General features: G+C 33.2%; 1 protein-coding gene across 1 annotated transcript in view; it reads right to left on the bottom strand.

Annotated features, from left to right (window-relative positions):
- Nucleotides 1–20,227, bottom strand: part of LOC110999420 (multiple C2 and transmembrane domain-containing protein) — a 57,655-nt gene that overhangs the window by 2,292 nt on the left and 35,136 nt on the right. Inside the window, exons 6-13 of the mRNA XM_045633414.1 lie at nucleotides 18,552–18,748; nucleotides 15,136–15,355; nucleotides 14,184–14,329; nucleotides 13,426–13,565; nucleotides 12,419–12,483; nucleotides 1,916–2,019; nucleotides 1,148–1,257; nucleotides 255–352 (exon numbers count right to left, since the gene is read on the bottom strand). Of these exons, the coding sequence (XP_045489370.1) occupies nucleotides 255–352; nucleotides 1,148–1,257; nucleotides 1,916–2,019; nucleotides 12,419–12,483; nucleotides 13,426–13,565; nucleotides 14,184–14,329; nucleotides 15,136–15,355; nucleotides 18,552–18,748 (1,080 nt within the window). The remainder of the gene's footprint in view (nucleotides 1–254; nucleotides 353–1,147; nucleotides 1,258–1,915; nucleotides 2,020–12,418; nucleotides 12,484–13,425; nucleotides 13,566–14,183; nucleotides 14,330–15,135; nucleotides 15,356–18,551; nucleotides 18,749–20,227) is intronic.

The following is a 20,227-nucleotide window of genomic DNA, read 5'->3' as shown; positions in this document are numbered from 1 at the left end:
TTTGATGTTTTGAAGATAGCCTAACCCCCTCCCCCCCCTTAGTGTATGAGTGAAAAGCGATATTGCGGAAAGTGTATTTCCCCCTATCAACCCAGTACTGGTGGGAGGCTGCGAACTGGTTTGTGTACAATGTTGTACTCAAAAATAAAACCCAAAAAAGCTTTTTACATGCAAGGAAATTGTGGAATTCCAAAATATCATAGGGTAAATACACACTGCTGAGGACTGTATAATGTATAGTAGTCATGACTTACCAACATCTGGTTGTCAGGCACCCGCGATATGAAGTCCAAAACATCATTATTCGGCACTCTTTGTGGGGTTATAAATTTGCGACCAAATTTATAAATACCTGAAATATATATTTATATAAATCTTCTTTTGTTTTTGGGTTTTTGGTTAGGGTTAGAGATTTGATGAGAAGAGCAGTGATGGCCTATTGTCTTCAGCGTGCGACTCCATCCCTGAGGTCGTAGGTTCGATCCCCGGCTGTGCACCAATGGACAAACATCGTGAGGAAACCGACATGTCTTAGAACCAAAAAGTCGACGACGTGTGTCAGGCACTGGAGGCTGATCACCTACTTGCCTATTACATTAAAAAAAAATATCAGAAACAGATTCAGAAATCTAAGGCCAAGACCTAAAGAGTTTGTAATACCACTGAGTTATTTTTTTAGAGATTTCATAGTAGTAGTGATAAATTATCTGTATTTGATATTTAGCTTTCCTAGAAAGCCAGCAATACATTTGCGAGCTTTCTGGCAGTGTCCATGAGCTGGTATCACTAATTATGATCTATAAAGACCGACAAACATGACAATTGATGCCACCACAATATAGTGCCTGAAGGCTCGCAAGCACAATTGCTCAGAAATACTTCATGACCAGCAGATGGTTGCGGCTTTGTGAACATACATACACGTACATAATAATAATTTATTTGCAAGAATATGGTACAAAAATATTATGGTGGTACAGTCTTTAGTTCACAATTCACATATTCTGCGTGGTGTGCAAAATTGTCCTAAAATTTTTAAAGGGAATTGAGTAATCGCGTCATAACAATCACCATCACCTAATTTTAACATCACAGAAGTCATTAAAAAATCAGACCATAATGAAGAAAGAAAATTCCAGAAACTTACCAAAAGCCATGAACAGATAATTCGCTGGTATCAGCAGGAAGGCTATAGAGGCACCAACCAGCGCCAACATAAATAAGTAACTTATATATGGGACACTGAAATTCACCAAACTGAAACAACGATTTCTAAATTAGACCCAAAAGTTGGAGTGCGTCAGGCAAAAGACTTGCCTATTAGAACAAATGATTATGAAACAGTTAGAAATCTGCCCAGACTTTAAAAAGGTTATTTATTAAGTTAACGTCATACATAGAACTAAACCAACGGCATATTTCACAAAATCTTCCATATGTATGACAAAGTTCACACAAAAAATAAAAAATACAATTAAAATATAAACGTATTTATTTATTAAGTTAACGTCATACATAGTACTAAACCAATGGCATATATCACAAAATCTTCCATATGTATGACAAAGTTCACACAAAAAATAAAAAATACAATTAAAATATAAACGTTATTTATTTATTAAGTTAACGTCATACATAGTACTAAACCAATGGCATATTTCACAAAATCTTCCATATGTATGACAAAGTTCACATAAGTGTTACAAAAAATAAAAAATACAATTAAAACATATAAAATAAGGACACAATATATTTACCAGAATTTTATTGGTAAAGCAGAAAAATCATCAGCAAAACAGCGAATTAGTTAGTGTTCATGGGCATGCACTTAACTTCAGGTGAGCCTCCTGCCCGTTTGCCCACTGTTCTATAAAAAAAAGTTGTTAGACATGTACGTAATGTAAAATGTACTTACTTGTGTAACCTCTCCAAGAGCGACACGATGTAATCAATCCCATTTTTAATAGTTATTGTAAGATCCTGTAACTCATTTATTCGCGTTTTGATTGTTTTGTCATCCTGTAATGCAATAATAAATACACTCTTAAATATATATAAAAAAATACAGTATAAAAATAATATTTTTATATAAATTATAAATTTATATAAATTATAATTTGCCTATTAGATTGACAAATGGTCATAAAGCAGATACATAAATCATAACTTAACTAGCATGGGCGGCCAGCTTTCGCCCCAGGAGGTGGTCACATAATTACAATAATATATATATATACTAGCGGATCCGACAGACGTTGTCCTGTCTATACGTCTTTAATTTGAAAATTTCAAACTTTTTTTAATAAGCTAAAACATTCTGGACCATTTTGATGAAAATTATCATTCAAATGTTATGACAATATATAACGATCCAGCACATGGTCTACAATAACACAATGATAACAAAACTTTTTTTTAATTTGATCGCAGCGCTAACTGTCGGGACAGACTAAAATTAAAATTCGAATATTATTTAAAATTTGACAGTGCGATGGTAGCGCCGTCTGTCGGATCCAATGTAAAACATTCCAAAATCAACAACTACTAATTAATTAAAAAAAACATTGTCCAGCGGACAAAATTGTGAATCTAAACCATTCTCGAATCTCCACGAACACACACAAAAAATTTCATCAAAATTGGTCCAGTTGTTTAGGAGGAGTTCAGTCACATACACACGCACACAAGAAATATATATATATATATATATATACATAACATAATTACAATTAAGTGCTTTTTTTTATTAGCCGGAAACAATGTTCATTAGCTGATCAAGTCAAGAACGTTTACCATACATACAAAGTATTATATTATATTAAATTAATTAAATATTGAAATAAAATCATTATGTTCAATTAGTCCACCTAAGTCCTGGAACCAGGGGGGTCATGAACCCCCTGGTTCCAGTTGACGTTGTTAACAAGGTTGTAGCGCCACTGATATATTAGTAGTAGGGATTCACGGGTTCTGCCTCACTCGCTGCCTCAGTCAACCTAACCCCCCGTGCCGGGGACTGCCTCACTCGCTGCCTCAGTCAACCTAACCCCCCGTGCCGGGTTCTGCCTCACTCGCTGCCTCAGTCAACCTAACCCCCCGTGCCGGGGACTGCCTCACTCGCTGCCTCAGTCAACCTAACCCCCCGTGTGTTTCTGGCTCAGCGGCAGTCCCCGCCTAAAAAAAAAAAAAAAAAAAAGTTTGGTCTCTTTCCCCACTAAACAGACCGTGCTGAGTCGATAGCACTCACTCCCGAAGCGATATTTCTCTCTGTTTCGAAGTTAGGTTTTGCTATACGTTGCAAATTAATCGATTTACTAATCACCTCATAATAAGAATGTAACGTCTCGTCCAAATCCTCATTTACTAATCACCGAGTCAGTTTCGTATCCATAATTAGCAAATTACCATTACGCATACGCATTTACCTGCAAATGCACCAGGACAGATGGGAAAAGGATTTACTGAACATTAAAAATATGATTTCCGTGTTTTATGTGTTTATTTGCATTATGTTACAATACAACTTTACTAGTGTCATGTCATTTCTTGGCGAGTCATACGAAAAATTTCTGAGGTAATCTTCCAAGCTGAAACCCCAGAACTTGTAGTACAAATATACTACACAATACTCCCCACAAAAGGCAGAATAGATGTCCTGAACGCTAGCTGTATTATAGCTCCATACCCGACAATTTCTTCTTAAAAAATCCGCTATTACTCTAATAGGCTTACGTCCAAATGAATCAAAATATTCTCCAACTTTTTCGTGGTTGATATGAATAGCTACCCAATGAGATCCTGGTTGTGAGTCAGGATCGAGATTGCATATAATAAATGTGGGTAAGTGTACGTGCATTGGTAGGCGATTCGAGGGGTACACGCTATACTGGATGCTGGGATGTATTTTATGGAGACTCATTTGCAGGTTTAATGTATTCATTTTTATTCCAACGCGTTTGACCTTCTACTCTTATATATTGCACTAAATACAATTCCAATTCCTATCAATCATCCACCTCAACTAACATCTCGTTGTATTGTCATCCCAATATATGTGATATCTTATATGCATTTATTTAGAAAAGTAGGGAAACTATTAATGAGAAACCATATTTTTATTTATTATATTTCATTCCGTTTATTATTCTCAATTTAATCATAAGTACATAAAAGTCATTTCTTAACTACTATAATCCACACATACATTTCTGTTCTTATCTATTTCTATAATGTTTGAAAACTCTGCATAAACTACACAGTTAATTGTTTCAGTCAATGCGTTCTCGAATCTTACTTCCATTCTCACACTACCATGACGAATGAGATTCCAGTGAATATTAGAGTTAGCTGATAAGTCGGGGGTTAAATCAAAGGCTAGTAAACAGTATCCATCTGAGTATTGCTCCCTCGATATCCCATTACCTTCGTTAAGAAAATGTATACCGGTACCTGAGTACAGTGTGTGGTATGCGCTGGCAAATACATCGTTTGGGAATGATGGTTGTAATGATTTTGATGGTATTTGTTGACCGTCTATATATAAACTAAAGGAGCAAATACCGAAGTTTTCAAAGTTGAATGGGTTTTTATTATAACTACCATTGAAGGCGGTATTATTAACAAAACCAATGATACATCTCTTAGGAACCTGTCCTAAAAATATATTGTCCAGTGTCTTACCCTGCACACCAGATGGTATGGTCAGGACTTTCACTTCGCCTCTTGTTATAGGATATTTAGCTGTAGTAGTGGCAAGAACCTTTTGATGGGCTATTAGTATTGATGGATTAATTTTTGCTCTGCGTATTATTAAAGTTGCATCTGTGATACAGACTTTGTATTCTAAAATTATTACTAAGGCGAAGGGTGTTAACAAATGTATCACAAAAAAATTAACGTTAGACAATTATAAGTCATGTTTATTTAATAAATTTAATATTCAATTTTGTAAAATGTATCGATTTAAATCGTTAAAACATACAATTTTCACCCAAGAAATTAATAAAACATGTTTATCTTTTAATGATACCAAGCGACACATTCTACCAAATAATATAGATACGATACCACTGGGCCATTATAAACTCGTTAGCAATTCCAAGTAAAAAAAATAAAAGAAAAATGTGAACTAAATTATTAATAATATGTTTATGAAATTTAGTTGTAGATAATTTCATTACTCATTATTATTTATTTATGTGTTTTATAATATTTTGTAAGATAATGTTTTCATATTATTGTTTTATTTAGATATTACCTTATTTATATTTTAGAGTAACTTTAATGTATAAATAACATCTTTTAAAGAAAAATATTCAGTTTTATTTGGATACCCAAAGAAGAAAGAAGTATAAAAAAATGATTCATTTTATTCATCCTTTTGCTGCAATCATAGCAGGTCCAACAGGATGTGGAAAATCAAACTTTGTAGCACAATTCATTAAACATAGGGGTAGTGCATGTAATGAGTCTTTTTCTGAAATAACATGGTGTTATGATGAAATGCAGCCACTATATAATATACCTGGAGTGAATTATCATCAAGGGTTGCCTGATTTGCATATGTTCGATGGTAAAAATCCTCATTTAATAATAATAGATGATTTAATGAGAGAATCTGACGGTAGAGTTGTTGATATATTTACAAAAGGAAGTCACCATAGAAATTTAAGTGTTTTTTATATAACACAAAACTTATTTCATCAAGGAAGAGGACAACGTGACATTTCCCTTAATTCAAGTTACATCATTTATTTCAAAAATCCCCGTGATAAAACACAAATTAAATTTCTAGCCAGACAGGTTTCGCCTGAGAACACTAAATTTATCGAAGAATCATATGCAGATGCTACAAAAGTTGCTCACGGATATTTGATGATTGATTTAAAACAAAATACTGATGATACACACCGGATAAAATCAAACATTTTTGAAAACACTCACTATTGTACATTATATATCACCATGAAAGCATATAAATATCTTTGTAATCAACGATTTTGAGTCAGTTTTAAACTATGTATCATCGAGTAACAACACATAAAGATTTATTGTCAGCTCTACACACATTAAAACCAAGACATCGGAAGGTATTACTGAAAACCTGCAATAATCAAGAAATAAACTGTCTTTGTGAGTGTATTTATAACGTTTTGAAAGGAAAAGTACCATTGAAAGGAGCAGAGAAGTCTAAACTTAAAAACCTAAAAAATACCTTACGTAAGCTAGTAAGCAGAGGAAAAAGTTTTGAATATAGAAAAAATATATTAATTCAAAAAGGAGGTTCCTTTCTTCCAATAATATTAGGTACTGTTCTAAGTAGTCTTATAAGTTGTTTTACTAATAAACCACTATGAATACTAAAAAAATGCTGATTATTGAACACGATTTTGTTGATAAAATAACACATCAACAAAATGAAAATAAAGTTACACCACGAAGTCGATTAGACAGTGAAATGGAAAAAATAATGTCAAGCAAATTAGGAGATCGTGATAAATGGGCCCTTTACCAACAAATTTTACAAAGATACCTTCATTTTTCTATGGTAGAACGTCAACCTCAAGAAATAATATTTACTGAAAAAACAGTAAATAATAAAACTTATGAAGATGGTAAAATTAATTTCACTGATAACGAAAATGAAAATGAAAATGAAAAAGTGGTAGGTGGTGAACAACCGTCGTTGGGTAAAGACGTCTCGTTTCAGTTGTCAACACAGGACATATTAAATTTGATTCCGAAAACTTATATAAAGAAAGGAGAATTATTGATGGAATCCATTCAAAACCATAGTGATAAATTACAATGGAATAAATATGGTACAGTGGTAATTAGTGGAAAAGAAATTCCTGGAAGTAATATTATTGATTTAGTAAATGATGCATTAAGACCCTCAAAGAAAGCAGATCCCATCGGTTGGGAAACATTCTCAAAATTTTTAAATGATATAAATATACCACTGACATACATTGGTAATCTCAAAAGACTTAAATATATTGGCAATCTTAAAAAACATCACACACTACCGATCCAAGAATCAAGCATCGATTACACTTCTCCGACTCAATCAAATCATAACAGTAAAATAAAAAACAAAATTGATTGGGATAAATGGACCCCATATTAAAGCTTCATCAAATATATTATGATATTTCACATCCTGCCGGTTACAGTAATGTGAATACATTAACAAAAGCGATGAATGGAAAACTTTCTAAAACAGATGTAGAGACGTGGTTGCAGTCTCAAGAAACATATACGTTACATAAGCCAGTTCGAAAAAGATTTCTGCGAAATAAGTACATTTTATCAAATTTTAATGAGTTGTGGCAAGCTGACTTGAGTGATTTAAGAACTTACGAACAGGATAATAATGGATATAAGTATATTTTATGTGTCATTGATGTTTTTAGCAAATATGCGTATGTTAGAGCAATAAAAAAGAAAGATTCTGTTACAATAAAACAGTGTTTTACTAGCATTTTTGATGAAGCTAAAACTGTTCCTAGACATATACAATCAGATAAAGGTACAGAATTTGTATCTAAAGATGTCCAAAGTTATTTAAAAAATAAAAATATAAATTATTATACTACAAATAATCCGGATATTAAAGCAAGTATAGTAGAAAGATTTCAGAGAACTTTAAAAATGAAAATGTGGCGTTATTTTACATATAAAAATACACATCGCTATATAGATATCTTACAAGATTTAGTTAGTTCATATAATCACAGTGTGCATTCTAGTATAAAAATGAGACCATGTGATGTTAATAACCAAAACATTATGAAAGTTTGGAGGAATCTATATTTTGATGGAATTTCATGTAACTCAAATTTGAAAAAGTTACCCAAGTTTAAAGTCGGTGACCATGTAAGAATTACTAAACAAAAACATACATTTCAAAAAGGTTATGAAAGTAATTGGAGTGATGAAATATTTATTATAACTTCAGTTATAGATCGCTCACCATGTGTTGTATACACTTTGATGGATTTGGAAAATGAATCTATAACAGGCACATTTTATGAGAAAGAATTACAAAAAGTTACATTTTCCCCCACTTCTGATTATAAAATTGATAAAATCTTAAGGTATCGTAACTCTGGACTCAGAAAAGAAGCATTAGTCAAGTGGAAAGGGTACCCAAACAAATTTAATTCTTGGGTATTATTATCTTCTATCAAAACTTTACAATGAAGGAAAGTTTTTATTTAACTTTACTCAGCAATAGTTCCACACAATATTTTCCGGGAAATATGACTTCAAATTTTTCTACAAAACTACCTAAGCCCATTACATTAGAAGGAGAATGGATGGTAGGTATAGTTGAGTTCCAATATCCCTCTACTATGTTCTCCGTGCAAGAACATGAAAATATTATGTACATAAGTAAAAAAACTACCATCAATAACGAAGAGACCACACTAATGTATAAGAACCATATACCGGCCACCAACTATGATAATATACAAAATATTCTTATAGCTTTAAATTCGAAAGAGAAAGTTAGTTTTCGCCAGGACACCGTGTCAAAGTTTGTCTCTGTTGCAGTAAAGGATCCATCAATAATTTCATTATCTCTATCACCTAATTTGAGTTTTCAACTTGGGTTTGAGCCAGATACCAATCTAGTAAATCAAAATATCAGTAAACGCCCTGCTAATCTACATTTAGGGTTACCATCACAATTATTTGTGTATTGTGATATTATAGAACCACAAATTGTTGGTGATGTCATGACACCCCTGTTGAGAATTATACCCTTAGATCCCGCTAAATACATATATGGTTCAAATAAAATGCATATATTTTCACCACCACATTATTTACCTGTTATGAGAAGAGAATTTGATGTTATTGAGGTAGATATAAGAACAACCACGGGAAATGCGGTACCATTTCAATACGGTACATCGTGTGTGAAACTTCATTTTAAAAAAATATAATCTTTATATCTTTTTTGAAATGTATACACCTCAAGATACTATTATATGTCCTTATGAACATTATTATTCGCAACAAGCTGGATCTGGTATTAATGTAATCTACAAAGGAGCCTTACATCAACGTGGTCATGGTATCGGCAGTTTTCTTGGGGGGTTATTTCGAAGTGTGCTACCTTTACTCACTAGTGGTGCTAAGGTGATTGGAAAAGAAGCACTTAACAGTGGTATTGGGCTTTTGTCAGATGTTGTAGCTAGTCGCCCCATTAAAGAATCAATTAAAAATCGTTTGAAAAGTGCTAGTTCTAACCTTAAACACAAAGTTGATACCAAAATTGATGAACTTATGACTGGATCGGGTGTTAATAAAAGACGAAAATATAGAAATGAGCTCATTCGAGTTTCACCTCTTAAGAAGAAAGACGCTTTAAGGAAAACAAGGAACAAAAATATTAATATTTCCAAAGATATATTTTCAAACTAATCATAATGTCATTTATTCATAATCATTCATGTGAGTGTGTTAAATCTGAATTGGACCTATTTGCTCTTCCTTCCACACAAACAAGTATCGAATATGGGCACTGGATACACTACAAACCAATTTCTTCATTAAGCGATGATGGACCCATCGAATTCCAAGTACCTGGTACAGGAGACGACTACATAGACCTTTCGCATACACTACTCCATCTCAAGGCTCAAATTAAAAATCAAGACGGTTCTGTAGTTAATGCAGCTAATGTAGTGGCACCAGTCAATAATTGGTTACATTCTTTATTTAACCAATTGGATGTTTACCTAAACCAAAAACTTGTGTCACCCCCAAATAATACTTATGCATATCGTGCTTTCATAGAAACTCTATTAAATTATTCATCATCTGCCAAAAAATCACATTTGACATGTGGTTTATGGTACGAGGATACAGCTGGTAAAATGAATGAAACTAATGAGGCAAATAAGGGCTTTTACAAAAGACAACAACTTTCAAAGGATGGTAAGGATGTCGAAATGATTGGGCATTTACATGGGGATATATTCAATCAAGATAAATTCCTCATTAACGGGGTCGAATTATCTATAAAATTAGTGAGATCGAGAGAAACATTTAACCTCATGTCACAGAATGCAGATAATAAGTACAAAGTCTGTATCACAGATGCAACTTTAATAATACGCAGAGCAAAAATTAATCCATCAATACTAATAGCCCATCAAAAGGTTCTTGCCACTACTACAGCTAAATATCCTATAACAAGAGGCGAAGTGAAAGTCCTGACCATACCATCTGGTGTGCAGGGTAAGACACTGGACAATATATTTTTAGGACAGGTTCCTAAGAGATGTATCATTGGTTTTGTTAATAATACCGCCTTCAATGGTAGTTATAATAAAAACCCATTCAACTTTGAAAACTTCGGTATTTGCTCCTTTAGTTTATATATAGACGGTCAACAAATACCATCAAAATCATTACAACCATCATTCCCAAACGATGTATTTGCCAGCGCATACCACACACTGTACTCAGGTACCGGTATACATTTTCTTAACGAAGGTAATGGGATATCGAGGGAGCAATACTCAGATGGATACTGTTTACTAGCCTTTGATTTAACCCCCGACTTATCAGCTAACTCTAATATTCACTGGAATCTCATTCGTCATGGTAGTGTGAGAATGGAAGTAAGATTCGAGAACGCATTGACTGAAACAATTAACTGTGTAGTTTATGCAGAGTTTTCAAACATTATAGAAATAGATAAGAACAGAAATGTATGTGTGGATTATAGTAGTTAAGAAATGACTTTTATGTACTTATGATTAAATTGAGAATAATAAACGGAATGAAATATAATAAATAAAAATATGGTTTCTCATTAATAGTTTCCCTACTTTTCTAAATAAATGCATATAAGATATCACATATATTGGGATGACAATACAACGAGATGTTAGTTGAGGTGGATGATTGATAGGAATTGGAATTGTATTTAGTGCAATATATAAGAGTAGAAGGTCAAACGCGTTGGAATAAAAATGAATACATTAAACCTGCAAATGAGTCTCCATAAAATACATCCCAGCATCCAGTATAGCGTGTACCCCTCGAATCGCCTACCAATGCACGTACACTTACCCACATTTATTATATGCAATCTCGATCCTGACTCACAACCAGGATCTCATTGGGTAGCTATTCATATCAACCACGAAAAAGTTGGAGAATATTTTGATTCATTTGGACGTAAGCCTATTAGAGTAATAGCGGATTTTTTAAGAAGAAATTGTCGGGTATGGAGCTATAATACAGCTAGCGTTCAGGACATCTATTCTGCCTTTTGTGGGGAGTATTGTGTAGTATATTTGTACTACAAGTTCTGGGGTTTCAGCTTGGAAGATTACCTCAGAAATTTTTCGTATGACTCGCCAAGAAATGACATGACACTAGTAAAGTTGTATTGTAACATAATGCAAATAAACACATAAAACACGGAAATCATATTTTTAATGTTCAGTAAATCCTTTTCCCATCTGTCCTGGTGCATTTGCAGGTAAATGCGTATGCGTAATGGTAATTTGCTAATTATGGATACGAAACTGACTCGGTGATTAGTAAATGAGGATTTGGACGAGACGTTACATTCTTATTATGAGGTGATTAGTAAATCGATTAATTTGCAACGTATAGCAAAACCTAACTTCGAAACAGAGAGAAATATCGCTTCGGGAGTGAGTGCTATCGACTCAGCACGGTCTGTTTAGTGGGGAAAGAGACCAAACTTTTTTTTTTTTTTTTTTTTTTTTTTTTTTAGGCGGGGACTGCCGCTGAGCCAGAAACACACGGGGGGTTAGGTTGACTGAGGCAGCGAGTGAGGCAGTCCCCGGCACGGGGGGTTAGGTTGACTGAGGCAGCGAGTGAGGCAGAACCCGGCACGGGGGGTTAGGTTGACTGAGGCAGCGAGTGAGGCAGTCCCCGGCACGGGGGGTTAGGTTGACTGAGGCAGCGAGTGAGGCAGAACCCGTGAATCCCTACTACTTATATTCTATTTAGTGAGAGAAATAAAAAAAAAACTGCTTACAGCAGACGATAGGTTTTTTTTTATATAACAGGGGGCAAAGGGGCAAAAGCCTCATCTAATGTCTGATACCGCCCATGGACAGTCATTACCAGTTTGTTCCCTTTTGTAAATCTTTTTGTATGATACATTTTAATGTATCATGTATTCTTTATCATCTTTAGATCCATCCATTCCAACTATATTTTCAGTATATTTGTTTGTAATTATAAACAATTTATGTTAGCTGTAGGATTACGAAATAAATAAATAAATAGAAGACTAGCCTTGCCGGTCATTGAAAATTGTACGCTCTATGACAACACAAAAAAGTATTTTAAAAATTTCCTATTTAAATGTTACAAGATAATGCACTCATGCTTCCGCACTTGTAATGCTAATTACCTTTTGTATTTCCGTCTCCTCATCTGAATCGTCGTCATCTGTCTGGCACAAAGGAACTGGGGTATCTGAATGAAAAAATATAAAAATATGTTTCTGCGTAACTCGCTAATGTGTTGGGTTTTAGCTTTGAATATGTCTGTGTGTGAAAATGAAAGGTGAATGTAAAATTAGAAGCTTAATATGAAAATGACGATTTAAAAACTATAATATATATATAGCATCTGTATCTTAATTTAAAAAATATTACTAACTCTCTCCATTGTAGTTTATCAAAAAAAAAATCAAATACACAACTACAGGCAATACTCGTCAAGCGAAATCTTGCCGAAGCCGCGTACAAATTATTTGAAGTCTATATGAGGGTATGAGGGTGTGAAATTATTTAACTACCGCCAAAAATGTAAATTATGTGTCTAATTTTTATGTACATTATTATACTTTTATGAAATGTTTCTCCACATTGTCGTATTGGCATAGGCTGTAAATATAATGTGTGTATATTTGAAATAAATAAATAAATAATAAATGTTGGAGTAGTAGTAGTAGTAGGAGTGAATAGTCTAACTCGCTCTTACAACTTAATTACAAACATTGTTAAATATTGATTAAATATTGATGAGTTTTACAAGAACATACCGTAACTTTGTTTTGCAGGCTCTTAACTTGGTATGTTTTCATTTTGTCTGTTTATCTACTGTTGCTTTTTATCTTTTATTTTTGTTTTGTTTTTATATGTTTCTTATATTGGTAATTGATGTGTGTTAAGTTTGTTATGTATATATAAATAAATATGATTTTATTTCATTTGATTTCATGAAGATGTAGACATTTTCCACAATGAAAAAGGGTGTAAAATTCTTTTAATTTTAAGATCTTAACTGATTTAACTTTGAAGGTATCTTTTACGAATATGTCATATATAATATGTTAAACCGATACCAGCGCTGCTTCGGCCTATTATGTATGATATAAAATATTTATTAACTAAGGCTGAAAACTTGACTTACTTCTTCGTACGAGCCAGTAATGTATAAATGGTAATAGAAGTATTAGCGGAGTCATCCACAATCTGAAGAAATACCAAAAAATCAGCCAGCCCCCAAGCGCCATTGCTGATAACTCCTGATTCTCCCATTCGAATACTCTCCTAAAACAATTTTTTTATTTACAGTATAATACCAGCGAAATCATGGTATATTTCAGAACGTAAGTCTGTATTAATGTAACACGCGCAACAAATATAAATGCCGGCAACACACTTGCGAGTCCTTTGACAATGTGTATTAAAAACACTTTTTAAATTCATTTATTTAGAAACAGGTAGTTGGGTAGGAACCGCAAAATATAGGTACCCAGAATGGTTAGTTTTATTTATCAGAAGAAGAAATTTGTTTTAATATAGTGACGATTTCAAATATGAATGAAATTCTTGGCACAATTTTTTTTTATACCGTTGCTTAAATTTTCGCGCGGTTTTTGAAAATGGGACCATTTTGCGTCCCACAGTTCATTCCGGGGACAACGGGACTCATACTTGGAAAAAGGATCAAATCACTGAAGTATTTCCGAACCAATTCGACTTAGGGTCCCTCAAGATATGAGCGTACCAATTCCTAAAAGGCCGGCAAGGCACTCGCGAGCTCTCTGGCATTGAGAGTGTCCATGGGCGGCGGTATCACTTAACATCAGATGAGCCTCCTGCCCGTTTGCTGTTTGCAAAAATGTAACTATGTCCTAAATAAGATATGTTAATAAGGATACTTACTTGAAATGTTCATTTCCCATTTGAAATACTTTAAATATATGTTTAATAAATATTAAATTACTATAAATAAGTGGAATATCAAACTTAGGCGGTTTTTGTATATATTTCGTTTCTTTCGGTCTCAATAGACGCATCGAGGCTTTAATCTGAAAAAAAAAAATAATATTAAAGAAAAATATTAATGTCAAAAATAAGATAAAGAAATCGGTTGTCTGTAAAGTCGGTTTACTGACGATGGTTGAATGTGACAAGGTCATAAGAAAATACTGATGGAATAGTATCATTTATCAAAAGAAAATTTGAATTTTATTTGTTTGATAGATATTTTGTATGGATATAGATAGAGAAGGAGGTTAATGGAATCACAATTAAATTGATCAAGTTACATTTATTTGTATGCATAAATACAATTATCTCAATTTCAAACGAACGAACGCTGCCGAACGTGCGTCTTTGTCGCTCGTTCCGCGCTCTCACTTGCACTTCAAGCCTTAAATGGAACGCCTCAGAGCGAGGTAACGCCGCATGCGTCTTGTTTTTTCGTGCGTGCATGCATCGAATTATAAGACGTTGTCACGTCAAAAGCTCCCATTATTAAAAAAAGCTTTTAAATATTTATACTATGTGCCTGTTTCACAATGTATGGATAAAGTACCAAATAGCTATGCAACACATAAATTATTGGAAAGATAAAAGTTCCAAATAAGTTACTTCGCATTTCATGACGAATAGCGCTATCTGACAGTCGTGAAACGCAACAAACACTAGTTTATCCTACCACTAATAAATAGCGAATATACCAGTAATAAATAGCTTATTTGGAACTTTTCCTGACATTGTCAAACAGAGCCTATGATTGCAATACTGTGTACTTAATACATAATTATATTCCAAATTTAAAAAAATCCTGTTGCGAAACAAAATAAATAAATAAATTAGTAAATTAACATACCGGATTCCATACAATGGACATTTCTAATAAAATCCTGGGACAGTTCCCTCTCGCACTGCTTTTTTTGGATCTATTTTTGAGGGCATACCATCTCTTCTCGTTATTATTTATTCTCAACAGTGGTATGGATATTCTTCCCAGCGATTCACCCTTCATCGACTGAATCAATGACTCTTCATGAACTGCTATGTCGACTGTAGATGTTATATCCTTTATTGGACTGAAAATATTTTTTGGTGAGTTTATTGCCAGTTCTTCTCTTCCGTTCTACGCCCTACATTTGAGAACTGGCAGTAAATGTAAAATTAGAATCATTTTATATTTCTTTTCTTTTTTTGACGTTCATAAGTGTACATTATGTTACCTATATGAATAAATTATTTTTGACTTTGACTTGAAAGTAAACATTCATCATCTTCATCCGTGAATTGGGAGTCAGTCCAAAGGCAGTTTAAGGAATTACATATTTTGACTTTGGCAAGTCAATACATTTATGAGAATATTTTGTATGTGCGGAAATATTATGTAGATATCTAAATAATAGTAGCTTCCATTATCCATAATACTGGGAATAAATTAGTAGACAGGTGTGTTCGCTACTTTTTTTTTATAGAGCAGGGGGCAAACTGTCAGGAGGCTCATCTGATTATAAGTGATACCGCCGCCCATGGACACTCTCAATGCCAGAAAAAAGGTAAATATTATAATTAAGAGTCCAGTGTATTAAAAATATATAAACTGAGCGCTAAGACTCGTAGTTATGTATTAATTTCATTTAAGCTACACAATGGTCTCTATCATGTGCTGTGAATTATATTACAAAAGAAGACTAATTTTAACTGGGTCAAATACGCAATTGAATCTAAATGATTGATGTCCTTTATACATCAATTACATTAGTTGAGACAGTTAAGAAATAATGATTGATTACTAATCAGTGTTGGCCTGGTCTAAACAAGGTTTAAAACAGTGACTTATGACATAACTGAGTCATAGACCATAGTTCACCATAGGCAAGGATCTATTAATGAACGACTCGGGTTAAAGCCGTCTTGTTCCTAATATATCATTCCTTTTTCTGTAGTTCTTTAAAATCAAGAATCGCGGTTCTGTTAAAAAATCATAAGAGTTAGATTTACGAACTCTTCCACAAGTCAAGTTAGTTGTTTGTTAGTTGTTGTTCTTTTTTTAACTTTAGAGTTATCTTAGTTATAAGCTCACGTTTTAGACAAATAAAACCAGATGACACCCTGCTTCAAAGTATTTAACATATATACAACAACAACAACCGAAATAAAGTCAGGCTTCAAGTTTATATTTGGTTTAGTTTGCATAGGTTCGAGGATTTACTTGTATAATTATAAATGTGCAATTAAAAAAAGTACCCCAAAAAATCCCGCTAAAAAAATTGACCCCGTTAGCCCTGGACATCTGTGTTTCCCCTAAATTTGGGGGAAAACACCAAAGATGGCATCACTGCAGTAAAAATCGCTGATACGCCTGAACAATATTTAACGTTATTATTAGGATCTGTGTAAATCTATATTTGAAACTCCTACCCAGTACCATAGAAAAAAAATGTTTAAAAAAATTATTGGTAGATTACTAGTCTGTGAGCTAGACTAAAGAACAGGAAATGTCACCGTGATATGCTAAAATCTGTGCATTACAATAACTTGCTAAAGTGTACAAAGAAAACAAGAATTTCGAACAAATTAATACTGTCTTGAGGAAAACATTTCAATTTAAATATATTAATAAGTATATTTTCTGGTTTTTGGTATTTCTTAATCAAATAAAATATATATACATGTAATGTCAACACTATTAAATTAATTTAAGTTTGACACAAATTTTATGTATATTTTAGTTAATAATTATTTGGAGTATAATTGTGCAATATTTTTACGTCAATTATTCAGAACACACACATACACAGACACACATACACAAACACACACATACACAAACACACACATACACAAACACACACGCATACACCATGTGGTTTCCTTATAATTAATATAATTGTCTATTCTTTACATATAATCATTTTGTCGATCCGAAGTGGTGGAGGCCTGATGACCTGTGCACACAGGTGCACAACCTTTAACAGGCATCAGTCTCACTTAAGCAATAGCAGTGATCCAAATAAGAATGACAATTATTGTATATGTTTTATATGTTTTTGTTTTTGTGAGAAAATAAAAATAAATTTCAATAAATCTTAATTAGCTTGTGAGGGAAAATCGAACAAATTAAGACTGTCTGGCGAAAACATTAACATATACATACATACATTATAATAATTTAGGTAAAATAATTTTAATTTTAGGTTATTATTAAATAAATTTTAATCAGTGTGTATGTGTTTCGTAACTTAAATAAAGTTACACTTTGCCGTAGAACAAAGTACATCCTATATTTTTAGAATAATTTTTATTATTGTATTCTATTTATTTATTGAGTTTACGATATCATACATAATTCTAAGTCTACTGAATATTTTACAAAATCTTACATCTAAAATGTATGACAAGAGTGGTAAACATAAGTTTTACAAAAAAAAAACAATTAAAACATATATAAGACAAACACACAATAAAATTACCAGAAATTTACTTACAGAAAAATATATCTATGTATATATTTGACGATATATGTGTCAAAAAGACACTTGGAAAGGCCCAAAGGAAAAAGAAGGGGAGGATGTTAAAACGATTGCGGTGAGAGATTGGAAAGTAGTAGTGAAGATGAGAGACAAATGGAATATTTGGAGGAGGCCATCACACCGTCGCAGTCTGTCTAAGTAAGAAATTCTGTCACAGTGTTTGTAATTAAACTCCTCAGAAATGGCTTGGCCGATTTTCGTGGAATTTTGTGTGCCTATCGGTTAGGTCTGCAAATCGGACATACTATCCCCCCAAAATGTTGGTCCACCCCCAAATATTATTTTTTATTTTTCTGACAATTTTTTGGTTTTATTTTTTTATGATACAAAACTATTACAACCCTTAATTTCCACCCATATTCTATCAACCCCTATTTTTGGTTTGTTAATTAAAAACTTATGACTTGAACTCTGAGGATTAGAGAAGAATTAATAAAATAGGGTTGCACAGTCTCTGGGATAGCATAGCAAAATGTTCCATGTTGGTTATACTAAGAAGTTAGGCTAGACACGAAATTCGCGGGGTAGCTAGTATTTATTATAATGATACTACTGAAATATAGGTTACATTTACTAAGGTATGTATATTACAAAGAGAAATGTATGTATGTTTTCTGATTTTAAAAATGATTCTTTCTCATCTAGAAAGCTCTATCAAAGCACAAATCATCAAATAGGAATTTTCGACTAGTTTTAAATAAATTAAAATCTTTCCCCTAACACATAAATATAAAAAAATACTTACAAAACAAAGTTTTTGTCCCATTCCGGTTCTGAAGTCCCTCGAATCGTATTTGTTTGTACCCTTGCGTTATCCAATTCGATGATACAGTATGCGTTGACATTGCCGCTTAAGTTCATAGCACTTAAACCTTTCGCGCCATGAAGTGTTAATGACAATTGACCGACTTCGCTCCAGCCATTGTCAAAGCGATACCATTGCTGTAAAAAAGAAAAATTGTAACGTGCCAGCTGCAAAACTTGTTAAGGAAATAAATACTTTTTAATCAAGTTCTTGAAAAGATGAGCTAAGGGTCCGACTCAGAAACCTATTCGTCAAATATAAGTACTAAAAACATGGTTATCTGTAAACTCGGACATCAGTTTAAAGTGACAACGACATAACAAAACATTGGTAACTTGATAATTCAATTTATTAAATAATTCATTACATAATTGAATTATCACTTTTACACTATATGGATATAAAAAAGAAGTGAGTCCTCGGACGCATGGGGAGTGTAAGATTAATAGAAGCGGTGCAAGCGTACATTGAGAGCGCGGACTCACGATGCGGTGACGGTGCGTTGCGTCGCCGCACCGCAATTATTTTGAGTTATAGGTGCCACACTGGCGTTGCGGCGTTGCAACGCATCTTGTGACATGGTATAGTAATTGTATCTAGGATGACATTGCGCATCGTGTGGCCACGCTCTGAGGCATGCTTTTCGTGCGTGCAGTCGATGTTCATCGATTTATTAGACGTTGTCACATCAAAAACGCTTTTTAATCACATGTCCACGCGAATGTAAAAATTCAATTTGTTAAATAAAATTCCTCATATACAATATTTTTATATCTTTTCTGTTAATTATATAAAACAATTGTCAATAAACCTTATGTACATAGCGTTGTTAAGAGATTTAAGTAAATAATGATGTAAATGTTTACTTTTCCTATTGTTTTATATTCAATACACTCTTGGAATATATTTCCATATTAATTAGTAACTTAAACACGAAAGAATATTCTATGAATTACCATGACAACTATAACATATTAAACATACTTTAATGTTAATTATTTATACTAAAGAATGTGTCTGGCAGATAAGTTCCTAAAAGATGAATTTGTTTCTAAAAGCGTCTTGACACGGCCCTAAAATCAGGCAATATCGCGACTATATTATGGTGGGCATGAAATCGGCTACAATTTCTGAGTTAGGGTACGACTTGCTTACACCGGAAGCGATCTAGGGTTCTCCCCACTCCCCCAATATTGCCTATTATTTATGGCCGTGGTTTTAAGGTATACCAATTTCCTCAGGGTGTTTTCCTTAAAGCGGGCATCGTACCTACGACACCAAGGATGATGAGAGTCTGAAGACACTACCACCACGGTTTAATTTAATTATTTACTGAGTTAAAATACTATGAACCGCTATAACCATTGACACGGGAAAAAACATTTAGCATATTTTTAACAAAAATAATTTGAATAAGTTTGTTATTTATATTTATACATAGTTTAATAATTGGAAACTCTTGTAAATGGGTGATAGGTTTTCCATTAGATGTTTAATCATTTTATGGTATGAAGCTACATAGATTATGAAACTACAGTAGATTTTGTGTAAAACAAATGAATTCCATAAATACATCTTGAAGCAGTCGTTCGATCGAATTTTATTACGCAGTTTAA

The sequence above is a fragment of the Pieris rapae genome, chromosome 23 (genome assembly GCF_905147795.1).
Source record: "Pieris rapae chromosome 23, ilPieRapa1.1, whole genome shotgun sequence".
Classification (NCBI taxonomy): domain Eukaryota; kingdom Metazoa; phylum Arthropoda; class Insecta; order Lepidoptera; family Pieridae; genus Pieris; species Pieris rapae.
This window is presented reverse-complemented; position numbering and strand designations above follow the sequence as displayed.